The sequence below is a fragment of the Drosophila biarmipes genome, chromosome 2L (genome assembly GCF_025231255.1).
Source record: "Drosophila biarmipes strain raj3 chromosome 2L, RU_DBia_V1.1, whole genome shotgun sequence".
Classification (NCBI taxonomy): Eukaryota; Metazoa; Arthropoda; class Insecta; order Diptera; family Drosophilidae; genus Drosophila; species Drosophila biarmipes.
This window is the reverse complement of record NC_066612.1, coordinates 3,727,979-3,741,087: the sequence shown is the minus strand read 5'-3', so window position 1 is coordinate 3,741,087 and position 13,109 is coordinate 3,727,979. Positions and strand designations below refer to the sequence as shown.

At 44.3% G+C, this 13,109-nt stretch overlaps 5 protein-coding genes across 6 annotated transcripts in view; 3 read left to right on the top strand and 2 right to left on the bottom strand.

Annotated features, from left to right (window-relative positions):
• Positions 1-92: 92 nt before the first annotated feature.
• On the bottom strand, positions 93-1,243 carry LOC127010635 (inactive pancreatic lipase-related protein 1). The gene is made up of 3 exons (XM_050884935.1): positions 1,095-1,243; positions 277-1,038; positions 93-213 (listed from the first exon to the last, which is right to left on the bottom strand). The coding sequence occupies exons 1-3, from the start codon at positions 1,241-1,243 to the stop codon at positions 93-95; spliced, it is 1,032 nt and encodes a 343-aa protein (XP_050740892.1).
• Positions 1,244-1,806: 563 nt separating this feature from the next.
• Positions 1,807-3,394, bottom strand: LOC108028959 (pancreatic triacylglycerol lipase). The gene is made up of 3 exons (XM_017100998.3): positions 3,146-3,394; positions 2,977-3,088; positions 1,807-2,902 (listed from the first exon to the last, which is right to left on the bottom strand). The coding sequence occupies exons 1-3, from the start codon at positions 3,174-3,176 to the stop codon at positions 1,879-1,881; spliced, it is 1,167 nt and encodes a 388-aa protein (XP_016956487.1). The 5' UTR covers positions 3,177-3,394; the 3' UTR covers positions 1,807-1,878.
• A 267-nt stretch (positions 3,395-3,661) lies between these two features.
• Positions 3,662-7,082, top strand: LOC108029256 (glycerate kinase). Of its 2 annotated transcripts, XM_017101451.3 has the most exons (4): positions 3,662-3,695; positions 3,983-4,034; positions 4,349-5,524; positions 5,580-7,082. In XM_017101451.3, the coding sequence occupies exons 3-4, from the start codon at positions 4,391-4,393 to the stop codon at positions 5,907-5,909; spliced, it is 1,464 nt and encodes a 487-aa protein (XP_016956940.1). In that variant the 5' UTR covers positions 3,662-3,695; positions 3,983-4,034; positions 4,349-4,390; the 3' UTR covers positions 5,910-7,082. The 2 variants fall into 2 exon arrangements, with proteins under 2 accessions (XP_016956940.1, XP_016956941.1); XM_017101452.3 differs by lacking the exon at positions 3,983-4,034 and having other exon boundaries at positions 3,678-3,695.
• Positions 7,083-8,377: 1,295 nt separating this feature from the next.
• On the top strand, positions 8,378-8,661 carry LOC108029258 (uncharacterized). The gene has a single exon (XM_017101453.3). It carries the CDS (start codon positions 8,471-8,473, stop codon positions 8,636-8,638), a length of 168 nt encoding a protein of 55 aa, XP_016956942.1. The 5' UTR covers positions 8,378-8,470; the 3' UTR covers positions 8,639-8,661.
• Positions 8,662-11,695: 3,034 nt separating this feature from the next.
• The window catches only part of LOC108029131 (protein decapentaplegic), a 35,779-nt gene continuing 34,365 nt past the window's right edge, over positions 11,696-13,109 (top strand). Inside the window, exon 1 of the mRNA XM_017101251.3 lies at positions 11,696-12,653. Within this exon, the coding sequence (XP_016956740.1) occupies positions 12,551-12,653 (103 nt within the window). The 5' untranslated portion in view covers positions 11,696-12,550. The remainder of the gene's footprint in view (positions 12,654-13,109) is intronic.

Below are 13,109 nucleotides of genomic sequence, written 5' to 3'. Positions count from 1 at the left end.
TTAAAATGTTGCTACAACTAAAGATATATTTAATAAGTAATATAAAAGTTTTTTAAATGCTTGCAACTATAACAATAAATGAACTTCCTATCTTAACTTAATGCTTGTCTCGCTAATTTTCGATACTCGGAAACATCAAATTCGACTTCGACAAGAGGTCCTTTGGCAAATGGAGACACCTCATGGGTAGTGAGAAAATATGATCCCGAGGCACTGTTAAAAAATATAAAAGGATATCTCGGGAAAAACAATATAAGAACTATGGTAACATCATACTTATCCGAGACAAAGTAGCCCATCTGAGTGTTGGGCATGTTGGAGTAATGGCTGCAACGCTGCGAGAAGAAGTCTAACCAACCGCCGCACTGTTGAGCCCAGAAGCCCCTGCCCGAGACAATGGACTCTCCATAGTAGACGGCTGCCCTGTAATGATTGCAATTGTAAAACCTCCAGTTGCTGATGTAGCTGCATCCCCGCTGGTTCAGCTGGTCGAGATTGGGATAGAAGTCCGCGTGACCCATGGGCGGCAGCATGGAGAAGAAGAACGGATCGGTGTGTATGATGTCCACGAAGTCCGCATCGCTGGCATCCAGCTTTTGCTGCAGCGAAGTCTGCATCATAAAGCCGGGACCCGCAGGATCCAGACCCGTAATCCTGGCCAGAGGTTGTCTCACATAGTTGGCCACCATGCCAGCCACTTGGGCGCCCAGACTGAAGCCTATCAAGTGTATATCCTCACGTCTACTGATGCCAGCAGAGATTAGATTGTTTATCATTTGAGCCAGACACTCGGAGACAATCGGGGCATTATTCACAGCCCAAGGATAATAGCATGGCCACCGCACCAGGGTCTCATAATCCACCGATATCACATTTACAGGCTGGGTTTGGAGAAGCACATCTCTGACCTCCAGGTTGGGTGTCAAGTTCCTGTTTCCTATGAACCCATGAATGAGTATTTTCAGGGGAAGACGAGGCTCGAAGAGATCCTTTTGCGGATTCAAAGGATCCAGTAAGTGGGGATTATCCCGGGTGTTGCTGGTGTACAATAAAAATCAACTCAAATTCGAAGTACACCACCGAAATGCACTCACTTGGTGTAAAGCCAGAAGGAAACTCTCGAATTGGGGCAGTTTTGCTCGCCGAAAACACAGAACTCTGGCAGCCAGCCTCGTAGCTCTTTTTCTCCTTTGCAAAGACCGGAGATTATTAGGAGGAGGATCGCCGTGCTAGATTTGCTCATGACTAACGTCTAAACTACTCTAAGCTCGCGTTCTAGCGCAGATTCTATTAAATTTGCACGGCCTAACATTGAAAATGGCATGGAAAATGAGGGCCCATATAAAAATTAGTAATACCGGCAGGTGATAAAGAGTCAAGGTGATCTACTTTAGCATTTTCATTACCAACTTCTAACGCCTAACCCCACCCGCAGCGACCTTAACCCACTGTTCCCCACCCACCATAAAACCAATGATCGCAACGACTTATGTAAAAAGAAGACTACCCAGCACGATTCTTTTAAATACAAAAGATAAAGCTTTTTCAATTTCCTTCATAATTATTGCCAACTGAAAAATGGTAACACACAAGGAATTTTAAATACCCGTTTTCTAATTAGGGTTCTTATCAGCCAATCCAAACACAATCTTTCCTAAGCGTAAACTTGCACATTTAAATGTTATACAAGCGGAAAATTAGTTTTATGAAGAGGTGTAACATAAATGTTTATTTCCTTATTAAAAGTTCAGTATATAAAGCTATCTTTATAACTAACTCTATGAAAGAATAAAATATGTACTAACATACTTTTTAATTAATTAAATTTTGTATTTTTTTAATAATTTATTTTTTAAGAAAACATTTTCTATGCTATTACTAATGAATTATGTTTCTTGACAAGGGTTCGTCTTCCTCCCGATCGACCCAGTCCAGTTGCCTGTCCAAGTCGCCCTCATCTATTTGGAGGACATCTTTCTCCGCATCTAGTTCGAGGAACGCCTCGAGCACCTGGGGCTCATAGTCATCGTCGATCTCATTGTGATCCAGGTTCAGGCGGAAATTGGCCAGGGTCTGGCTATTGTCCACGTCCTCCAGTTGGCCCAGGGCGAAGGGAGGACTACTTCCGGTCTCGAGGAAGTACGAGCCCCTCAGCTCCTCCGAAACGTGATAGCCCATTTGCGCCTGAGCTCCAGTTGTGGGACAGAGTCGAAGGAGATAGACCAACCAGCTGGAACAGTGGCGTCCCCAGAAGCCCACGGTGGAATTGATGGACTCGGCGTAGAAGCGGGGGGCCCTCTCGTGGTTGCAGCTACCAGGATCCTGCATATTCTCCTCCAAGCAACCGGGTTGTCTGGCCCCGAAATTGGGATAGAAGTCCACATGACCCGCGGCGCGCAGTATTCCTCGGCCAAAAACATCCGAATGGATGACGTCCACAAACTCCGCATCACCCGCATCCAGTCGTCTTGAGTTCGGACCCAGGATGAACAGAGGCTTGGCAGGATCTAGGCCCGTGATCCTTTTCAGCTTCCGCTTCAGATAGTTGGCCGTCTGACCAGCCACCTGACCACCCAGACTGAAGCCAATCAGGTGGATTTTGTCGTTGGGCACTATGGCACGATCCACCAGGTTGTTGATCAACTGCGCCAGACACCGACTGACCAGGGGCAGATTCTGCACCGCCTGGATGTAGCAGGGGTATCGCACCAGTGGCCCGTAGTCGATGGAGATCACGTAGACATCCTCGTGGTCCAGGAGCACGGGGCGGATGAAGGAGTTGGGCGCAAAGTCACGGTAGCCAGTGTAGCCATGGATGAGGATCTTCAGGGGCTTTGGCGGCTGGAAGTCCCAGGGATTGAGGTCCAGGGGGTCCAGCAGGATGGGATTGTCACGGGTTGAACTACATTAAAAATAAGATATAGTAAGATAGATAGATTTCATTCTACATCTCAAAATATTTTTTGTAATACTTACTTGGAGTACAGCCAAAAGGTTATATTTTCATGGGGACACTCTCCTCGAACCACTTGGCAGGCGGGATCTAAAAGACCCACCAGCGGATTGGCGCTCGCACTCCAAAGAAGAGCTGAGAAATTTAGATACAATATAATAAGTCTCCTAATTTTCTTTTAGATGCTCTTACTCAGCCAAGAGAGCCACAGCGTCGACTTCATGTCCCATAAACTCGTACTTCTAAGGCCGCGTGTAAACTGGGTTCCGGCCACCGAGAGTGGTTGCTATTTAAGTGGAGCAGCTATCGCAGGCAGCGATCTTTCTATTGGCCACTGATTGAGCCGGCGGCATACATATGTAAGCACCCACACAGGGGCAAATGGTGGTGTCAACTGGTGGGTTCAATCGGTGCGAAACGAGAACGAAAGTAGTCGAAGTTCGCGTGGTTGGTTGGCGAGTACATTGCAAACGGCTGCCTTAAAATTACGATTTTTAGGGCCAATACCAAATTTCTAATCCCTGAAATTTTTAATTTCATACTGGAAACCGGCATGAAATCCTACATATCATTGGTGGTAGTTTAAACTTATTTCTGAGAACTCTTTCTTAAACAAGCAACGTAAAATCCAATTTTCTTAAATAGTTAAGGTGCGTTGTAAATGTATCTTAAAGAAGTTTTATCATTCCGTTTGTTTAACGCACAATCACCTAATTAAAACAAACATTGCTGCCTCAGTGGGGTAAAGTTTTCACGGTTGAACTATTTTATAAATTAGTGAAAGTGAAGTATTAACTAACGCAACGCGCGTACACCAAAAATAATCAATCAACCCGTTTATTGGCAAATTAGTTGGGCTAATTGCTTGGCCAATTAGTTCATTCAATCAACTTGCAACTTTAAAGCCAACATTTGCATCCACGTCCGTTGAAATGAAACTACTGCTGCACAATGCTGCTTAAAAATGACTTGCACTCTATTTAAGCTAATTTAATTAATTTTTCCGCATTTATGTGTTGCAATTTTCAGATACATTTGATTTGAGATACTTTTGAATTAACAGACTCTGTTAGGTTAACAGGTAAGCGAGCCATAGCAGTCAGCCTGTGACAGAGAGCAATAACATATTAAGGGTATTCCTACAAATTTATGGAAACATAAAAGTTTAAAAATTTTCTAATTTTTAATGAATTCCTTGGAATAGTTTGGAAATGGGAGCATGTTAATTAACATTCACTGAATTTAAAGGAACTTAACTAAACTTAATAACTATGGGTTATTTTGGGAACCCCCCTCACAGTTTTGGAGTTTTTGGTTTTTCCGCTTGAGGTCGCACTAATAAATATATAGTATCTTCAGCTGTTTTGAAAATGATAAGTAAAACTGGAATTTCAGCATCGCTGATTAGGATCGCCCGTGTCCCAAGCACCTTACATAATGGCCAAGCGAGAGACTTGGAAGCAAATGCGCCAGATCTTTGCCCAGGCGGTGGACGCAGTGCATCCCGGCAAGATATTCGCCGACTTCCAAAAGTTCGACTTGCGGCCCCAAGTCGGTGAGAACCCAAGGGAAATCTCCATAAAACTGGATGGACAGCGGCAGGACATCAGCGGCAAGACCTGCCACATCGTGGGATTCGGGAAAGCGGTCCTGGCAATGGCCAGCAAGGTGCATCAGGATCTGGGAGTCTGCTCAGCCGGCGGAGTCCTCAGTGTCCCGGTGAACACTCTCAAACAGTTCCAGCAGCCCATTGCATCCGGTTTGACTATCCACGAAGGAGCAGTCAACAATCTGCCGGATGAGGTGGCTCTTCAGGCTGCCCAGGAGATCAAGCAGCTGGCCGAGAATATGACGCCCCAGGACATACTCTTCGTCTTCATCTCCGGCGGTGGCTCTGCACTTTTGCCCTTGCCCCGACCACCTTTGACCTTGGAGGACAAGCGCAGCATTGCGGACAGGCTGATGAAGCGAGGAGCCAGCATCCAGGAGATCAATGCCGTGAGGATCGCCTGCTCGGACATCAAGGGCGGTCGCCTGGCCAGGTTTGCCGGCCAGGCAGGACTCCTGGTGACCTTTGTGCTAAGCGACATCATTGGAGATCCCCTGGAGCTAATAGCCTGCGGTCCCACCATCCAACCCGTGGCCGGAGAATCCCCATCCATCATCCTCAAGAAGCATCAGGTGTGGGAGGAACTCTCCCCGGAGATACAGCAGGTGTTTGAATCTCCGGCGGAAGCGGATAATCCAGTGCTGCCCGAGCACAAGGTCTTTGTGGTGGGCAGCAATGTGATAGCCACTTCCACAGCCGCCCAGGAGGCCGAAAAACTGGGTTACATACCCTGTGTGCTCAGCTGTGCCGTTCAGGGAGATGTGGCCCAAGTGGCTGGCGACTACCAGAGATTGCTGCACGGCATCCAGGAGGCCAAGCAGCAGGGCCCAAAGGACTCGCAGCTCAGGGAGAAGTACACCTTTGGGGAGAGGAGTTACCCAATCTTCAGGAGAGCCCTGGAAGAACACCTAAGCAGCAAGAAGCCACTGTTCCTGATCTGCGGCGGCGAGCCAGTCATTAAAGTTTGTAGCATATACTTACCTATCGATTCATCACTAATGTAACCCCTTCTTGCAGGTCACTGGCCAGGGATTGGGTGGCCGGAGTCAGCACTTGGCGCTGCTAATGTCGCAGGCTCTGCACCGCGACGAGGCCATCAGGGACTGCACCTTCCTGAGCGCAGGAACCGATGGCATCGACGGGCCCACCGATGCAGCCGGCGCCATCGGAGACAGCAGCGTGGTAGAGTCCTATCTGGGCGATCACACCCTCGACGAGCTGGCCGAGACGCTGCGAAACTGCGACAGCTACAACTTCTACAAGAATCTCGCGCAGGGTGAGCACCATGTGCTCACCGGCCACACGGGCACCAATGTGATGGATCTGCATTTCCTGGTCGTGCTCTAGTCCGTAACGCCCCCGCCCATTAACACATATAACATGCATGCCACATAGAGATGTGGGGCAGTTCGTTAATGGAGCTGCTCTTGAACCGCAGACGGGCAATAGTCGTTTAAATTTGTTTTTACGATTTTCCTCTTTAATTTTGCTCTATGAAATTTTTACGACTTTTTTCATTAACATTTTTAATATGCATTCAAATTCAAATAATTTTGTGATCTTTATGCTCTGAGACGGTCTTCAGTGACAGCATAAAATGGCAATTAGCTTTCGTCTCCGGTTATGAAATCAGCCTGGAATTGTCTTGATTGTAATTATGTGCCAGGCGAAATGCCATTCAAACGAGCGACAGATGTGATAAATCAATTTGTATATGCGATCACCGCAGAGCATAAATATATATATATCTGAGTAATTTCCATTTAATTTCCATTTCTTTTGTACTGCGTCTCATAAAAATGCGCTGCTAATAAATCATCTTAATTGTTCGAAACGCCAAAGGCAAACAGTAGCCAGCGAGCAGCGATCAGCGAGCAACTACAACAATAGCCAGCGATAATTGCAATTAAAAATGTAAATTTATTTGCTTCGCTTTATTTTTAGAAACACTGAAAAAACTAAAACGCGACGCGCGCCCAGTTGCAATTTAGCAATTTTAGTAGCTAACACTTTGAGTGCATATTTTTCTAATTGTGATTGCTTTGCCTTTGCCCGCTTCTATCAACGCTTCTTATTGTTTACTTCGTGAGGAGCGCAAGTACTAGTTGTAGTAACTACAATTATTTTGCCGCGCATATGCCACAATTATTAAATAATCACATTCGCCAGTCACTCTCTTGTGCTATTTTCGCTCGATTAGGTTTGTTATTAACTACATTCTGTAATGCATATGCCATTACTGAGGTGACTAAGCTCTGCTTCCTTTGAAACTATACTATGACAAATCTGAGATCTCTGTTCGCGGGGCACAAAAGCCATTTGTCTTTCTGAGGGATTGTCGTCAGATATCGAAGCTGTGATTAGTTAGATGGAGCAAATATTAGGGGAAATTGTAGATTTCTCATATACATACAAGTACTAAAAAGGTAAAGATATAAACTGCATAATATGATAGTTCTTCAAATTATAAATTATATATTTCGTAAGGCAGTTCAAAATACATTCCCACAACTGAACACACTTATTATATTATTATTAATGAAACCAAAAATATGTTACATGAAGAGATAGGAAGATCACTGAAGAGATTACCAGGAAATGCCTGCCTTCAATTAAGAGCTCAGCCCAGCTGCCCACTGGTGGTCATGCAGGGCCCACTCGCAGGTCCGTGGATGGCGATTAGAATCGCTTCCGTTTCCGCTTTGATGGCACAGATGTCATCATCGGCCAGATAGGCAGCTATATTTAACATTTTTATTAGCCGCTGACCAGCGACCACCACCGGCGACCAACTCCCCTCCCACAGACGTGGAATGTCGCGTCAATTTGTCTGGCCGGGCATGGCAACAATCTCGGCGAGCATCTCATCCTCATCATCATCATCAGAGATGCGGCCATCGGCAAGGCGGAGTGCAAGTGTCGCGTTGATTTATTAATTAAGCATTGGAGCGCGGCAGCCGAGCAGCGCGTGGCAGCTGACGACGATGCTAATGAAGTACTCGCTGGAAATTTTAATTAACGATCCCCGATCCGATCGCCATACAGCATAGATTCCTCTGGTGTTGACTTATGACATCACACCCAGAACCGAGGAGCAGAAGAACAGCTGCCGGCGGTCTCATTGCCAGACAAACTGACGACGCTTATCACATCGTATGTTCCCACAAAAAGAAGCCTCTGAGGCACCGGGCACATTGCGCATACGCCGCGTGGCCCCAAAGCCAACAATTAAACACTATTCACCGCAAACGCCTGCGGGCGACATACATAAATTTCACTCGCTCGCCTCTGCTCTTAATTTGTCTAGACAATGGCAAAGTTCACTCCGAACAAATATAATATAGGCAAAGTTCAATTAACGCGCTTGTCACATGCCTTAGTTGGGGGCAAATGTTTGTATTCATTTTCGAGAAGAGAAAAAGAACGGAAAGGCGTTTGCATTTTGCTGGGAAATCGTATTCGCTAACCCCCTATGAGTCACCGCTGAAGACTTTCGCTTGGAATCTCTTAATTTGAAGCAGATGTGTGGAGGGGACTTCGGGCGACCTTTGGGGCGAACTTTTGAGGCAATGAACTTGAAAAATCCGTGGAAAGAATGTTTGAAGAGCATTCATTTCATCAAAACATTGCTTCAAAAAATTAAAAAATATAAGTAAATGTATAATAAACAAATTGTTTTTATTGTTCTTTTTCAGAGCTTAACTGTTTTTTAGACTCAAACTAAAAGTTGCAAAGGGTAAAGTTTAAATGATCCTAAAAAAGTTAATTTAGCACGCTTAATGACCATAAAACATGTTTAAAGTTTTAGATTCGCTTCAGTCTAAAAACTCTGTAAAATGGAGATGAAGTTTTAAGAAGTTTCTTAAGACTTTTGATGATTTACTGCTAGAGAGAAGTCCTTAGATAAGATGAACTGGCTGTTGCATCTGGTTCTCGGAGTCTTCCTGACGATTGTGATGGCCGACAACGAACCCTATGTGTGCGATGGAAAGGACGACAGGGTCTGCGATGAGTATCGATGCATTTGTCGCAGAAGGACTACAGAACGGTATCCCAGAACAGATTATGAATTTTAAGCGAGAAATATTAATTAAAAAAAGTAAAACCTAAAAAAAAATCATAAAAAGGTTTAAAATATATTAATATTAGAATTAACTTCATATGAAAAAATAAAATATGATAATATTTCTAAGACCATACAATTTTTTTCAATATTGCCTATTCTGCGCATGAGTAGCGGGTATAAAAAATAACTTCTCCCAAATATCTTCAATCTTCAAAAATCAATACAATTAAATTTTAAAAGGTTTTCCACTCGGCTTTCAGCTCCCCAAAAACCTTTTCCGATCTCGCAACATTCGAGCACTGATGTTCATCGCAACAATTATGTCTAACGGATGCTGGCATCAATAATTTCGGTCTGCTACTTGCCATTTATCAAAGGCACTGATCTCCCCATATGCCGAATGGGCAGCTTAATGTCAATCGTCTCTTTTCCAAGCTCTTGGTTTCAGTTTTTTTTGGATTTTTTCCCCCTGAGCTCTGGACCATTAATGCATTACAAATAGGTGCGGCAGACCGCAACAGCAACGGCCACATGGGCAAAGGGACTTGGCCACAGACGCTTCGGTGCCGTTGACCAACGTGACTGAGACTGAGATTGAGATTGAGGACTGCCTCTCGCTCTGGCTACCTGAAGGTGGAAAAAATCTGAAATCGGAAAACAAAAATCCAGGCAGCAGACGACCTCAAGTGTAAGGCAGAGCAATCGAGTTGCTGGTGCAGCAGCAACAACAGCAGCGGCAGCAGCAGCAACATGCAACATCCATAGTCCAGAAGCAGTTCAAGTTTGCGCCGAGGAATTCCTTGCCGCTGAAATAATTAAGCATTGCAACATTGTTTATTGTTGCTGTTGTTGCTGCTGCTGTTGCTGCTGCTGTTGGGTGTTGCAGGCTCGTTTAACAAGGCAGCCAAGTTCTCAACAAGTGCCTCCTCCTGTTCTACAAGTTTTTGCCTCTCCACACTGATTTTTTGTTGTTTAGCTTTTTGCGGCTGCCGCTGGTGCCACTCTAAGGAATTTCCATTTTATTTACATTTAGAATGTGCCGAACGGACTCGTCGCATGTAAAGCGGGCCAAATCGAAAGCTATTAGACCTATTAGCATATCGGGCTGGAACATGGAAAATTTAGTGGCAACATTGTTGCCGTCGCGATAAACGCACTTAAAAATCAAGCCACCACCACTTTTATTACCGCATCGAAATGCCATAATTTCGCAGTGCGAAAAAAAGAATAGGAAGCGTTCGTTACGTATTGAAAGTACAGAGAAATAAATGTAGAAAATGCCAATCGATTGGCGTTCAATTTACAGCGTTTACCTGATTGTTGTGGCCAGCCCACAGTTAACTTAATTGCCACTTCCCAAGCGCTTTATTTACGGAAATGCTGCCCGCCGAGCGACAATTTGTACAGATAGAGAAATTAGATATATCAAAGAAAACGTTAAAAAAACTTGTAGGTTCATATTTGTCTATGAATATGTAAGCTGAATTACAAAGGGATATGTGTTTTATAGCCCAAAATCGAAGGCTTGAGTCCTATAGCTCTTAAATCTACTTTTTGAGGCATACTTTAGGTAAAATGTTAGGAGATTTTAAACATCAAAGATAAATATCTTGTGTTTTCTTTATTTTTCTGGGTGCATCGTCTGTGTGAAAGTGTTGTCAATGCTACCGCTTGGCCATAGCCTACAATCGCGATCTGGTGATCGAGTTGGAAAGGAAAATAGCAAGAAATGGTAATAACAACAACTAAAATTTTCCATAACCTCAAAAAAATGAAATAAAAATAAAAAATGCGGCGGCTATTTATAAAATGCGCAATCTGCGAGATGCGTGCGGCTATCTGTCCGTCGGTCTGTCGATGCCGCCAGCTGTGTGCCAAGACAACGCTGGCCCCCGAAGCCCCCCTTTTTGGAGCCCCCTTTGTGCCTCCTTGCACTAGGTTGTCTGCGTTTATTGATTTATTAGAAAATTCCAATGAACAAGTTTTAATACACGACACACGGCGAACGATGAAGTCGGTGTTGTCAGCGTGCTTGTTGTGCTTTTTCTACTCCTGCCCGTGTGTTGTTGCACTTGTAGTGTTCCTGTGGCAAAGACAATGCGGGGAAGAAAGGCACAGGCAGCAGCTGGAAAAGTAACAAGTGCAATATTTTAATTACGCTGCAGCGGCAGCAGCGCAGCAGAAGATCTGCGGCATTAATTAAGTTGGCAGCGCGGATTTGGGAAGCCACCGTTGCCAGATTGCTGTTACCCCAGGCGTATGATTGATATGCCAAATATGATACTTGGCATACGTTTTATTTGGTTAAATAGAATATGGGTCCTAAAGAATATCCCATATATCCTTTTAAAATCTTTAAATATATGGCATGCTTGAATATCCCAATAATAAAACAATTTATTTTAAATATAAACTAAGTAGGAAATGGGTGTTACTTATGATTGCCTGCACTCTTATACCACTTTTCGGATTATTCTGATTTCCCAGCCACTCCAACCCCTTGAAACTCTCACTTGAGCTTATCCTAACCCGATCTAGTTCCTATAGCTGTTGCTAGCCAAACAGTCCGGCAACGCCGATCGTCCACTCCCGGCTCTAAACATTTTGCAATCAATTTAGATTTGCATTAGCATTCGCTGCAGTATCGAGAAGTCATAGTCCGAGATTTGAAGCCAAAAATAAACCGAACCAGTTGGCCGCAGCGCCGAAAAGTCAAATGTGTAACAGCTTTGGAGCTGAAGAGAGGTCCAAAGAAAGTCGAGATCGCCGAGCTGAGGCAGAAGACAGAAGACAGAAGAAGACTGAGGACCGAGGCCTGTGAAGATTGTAGTAGACTGGAGACTGTGAACCGAAGACGGCGACTGAGAGAGTTGGAATATTGTAATTGCGAGACTGGCTTGTTTGTTATTGTTGCCTTAGCGGTTGCTTGTTGTTTTTTGGCTTGATTAATAATTAATCGCACTCGCACACACACTCACACACAGCGCTATATGCATACACATATCGCTTGGTTTAATTACTCAACTTAAATGGCGCTTTGAGCGACTTAAGCAACTTGCTTTTGTGTATGCGATCGACTCTCACTACTACGAGCTCAAAACTAACTAACTAGCTGCTGCTTGTTATTGTAGTTGCTGCTGGGCCGCCGATGTTGCTGCCGTGCTGTTGCTGTTGCTGCTGTGCTTGGCTGTTGCTGTTGCTGTTGCTGTTGCTTTTGCTGCTGTGCTGTGCTGTGCTGTGCTGTTGCTGTGCTTTGATGTTGTTGCTGCTCGGCTCTGCTCCGTCTACGGATCGCTTTTGCCTGCCTGTTTGCCTTGCCTCGGCCGCTTTGGACGCTCATTCAGTTTTTTGCGCTCAACGCTCGTTGTACGGAACCGAAAAACGCGTTCGTTCCGAGTGTCGCCAAATCGCCAACGAAAATCGCCACTTACAACCGCATATACACAGCCTCTAATCACTGTTTTTCTGCTCTGTAATCGTTGTCGCGGCTTTCCTAAATCCAAGTTAAACGCTCTTAAGAACAGAAAATCCGAATCAGAAGAAAAACAGAAAAATCTCTCAAGAGTTCTCTCGTTTCCGCGATCGTTCGTTGTGGCCTCAGCTGCAGGTCTCTCCGATTTTTTGATACCGATACCGATACCAAGTCGGTATCACATATAAATAGCTATTTTCGTATCTAATGTGTGTGTGTTTGTGTGAGTTATGTATCTGTGTGTCGCCCATCCAAAGCCAAAATAGCCAAAGTCTTGGCTTGGCCAAGTCCACTATCATCGTCATCAGCACTAGCAGCAGCAGCAGCAGCAAACATGTGAAGTGCCAGTGATATTTGCATAAGCTAAATCGAAATCGAAATCGAAGCCACAGAGAGATAGATAGGTCGAAGTATCTGAGTGGATATCTGCTTCGAACCAGTGTATAATGTATGCAACGTTCGCGAACTGCCAGAATTGGTTGTTGTTGCAGTTGCAGCCAAAGGATTTGTGGATTTTGGAGCGTAACTGAGCGGCGTGCAGCAGGTGCACCAGGTAAGCGAAATTCAAAAATTTCTGCCAAATAACGCGCATACGCCATGGTGGCTGCGTGTCCAATTCGAGATCAATCGAATCGACTGACCGTCTGGCGAACAGCTGACCGGGAAAACTGGAACTGGGTGCAAAACCTATATAAATGTATACTTCTATATGCATGGGCAAGCTGATAAATTGTAAAACTCTTGAGGAAATGCATGGGGTTTAAGAATTAAATATAAGAAATGGAGCACTTTTAAACCTCATTTTTAAAGGATATATTCTGGGTTAACTTGATGATCAAATAAGGAAGAATATAAAAATAGTTTAGGTGACTATAGGACAAAATAAAAAACAATAATATACAAAGAAAAACTGAGAAAAAATAGATTTTATCAGGAATTTTTAAAGGGTGATTTATACTTTAACTTATATATGAATTAAGGCTATCTCCAAAGACATGTTCATATGACC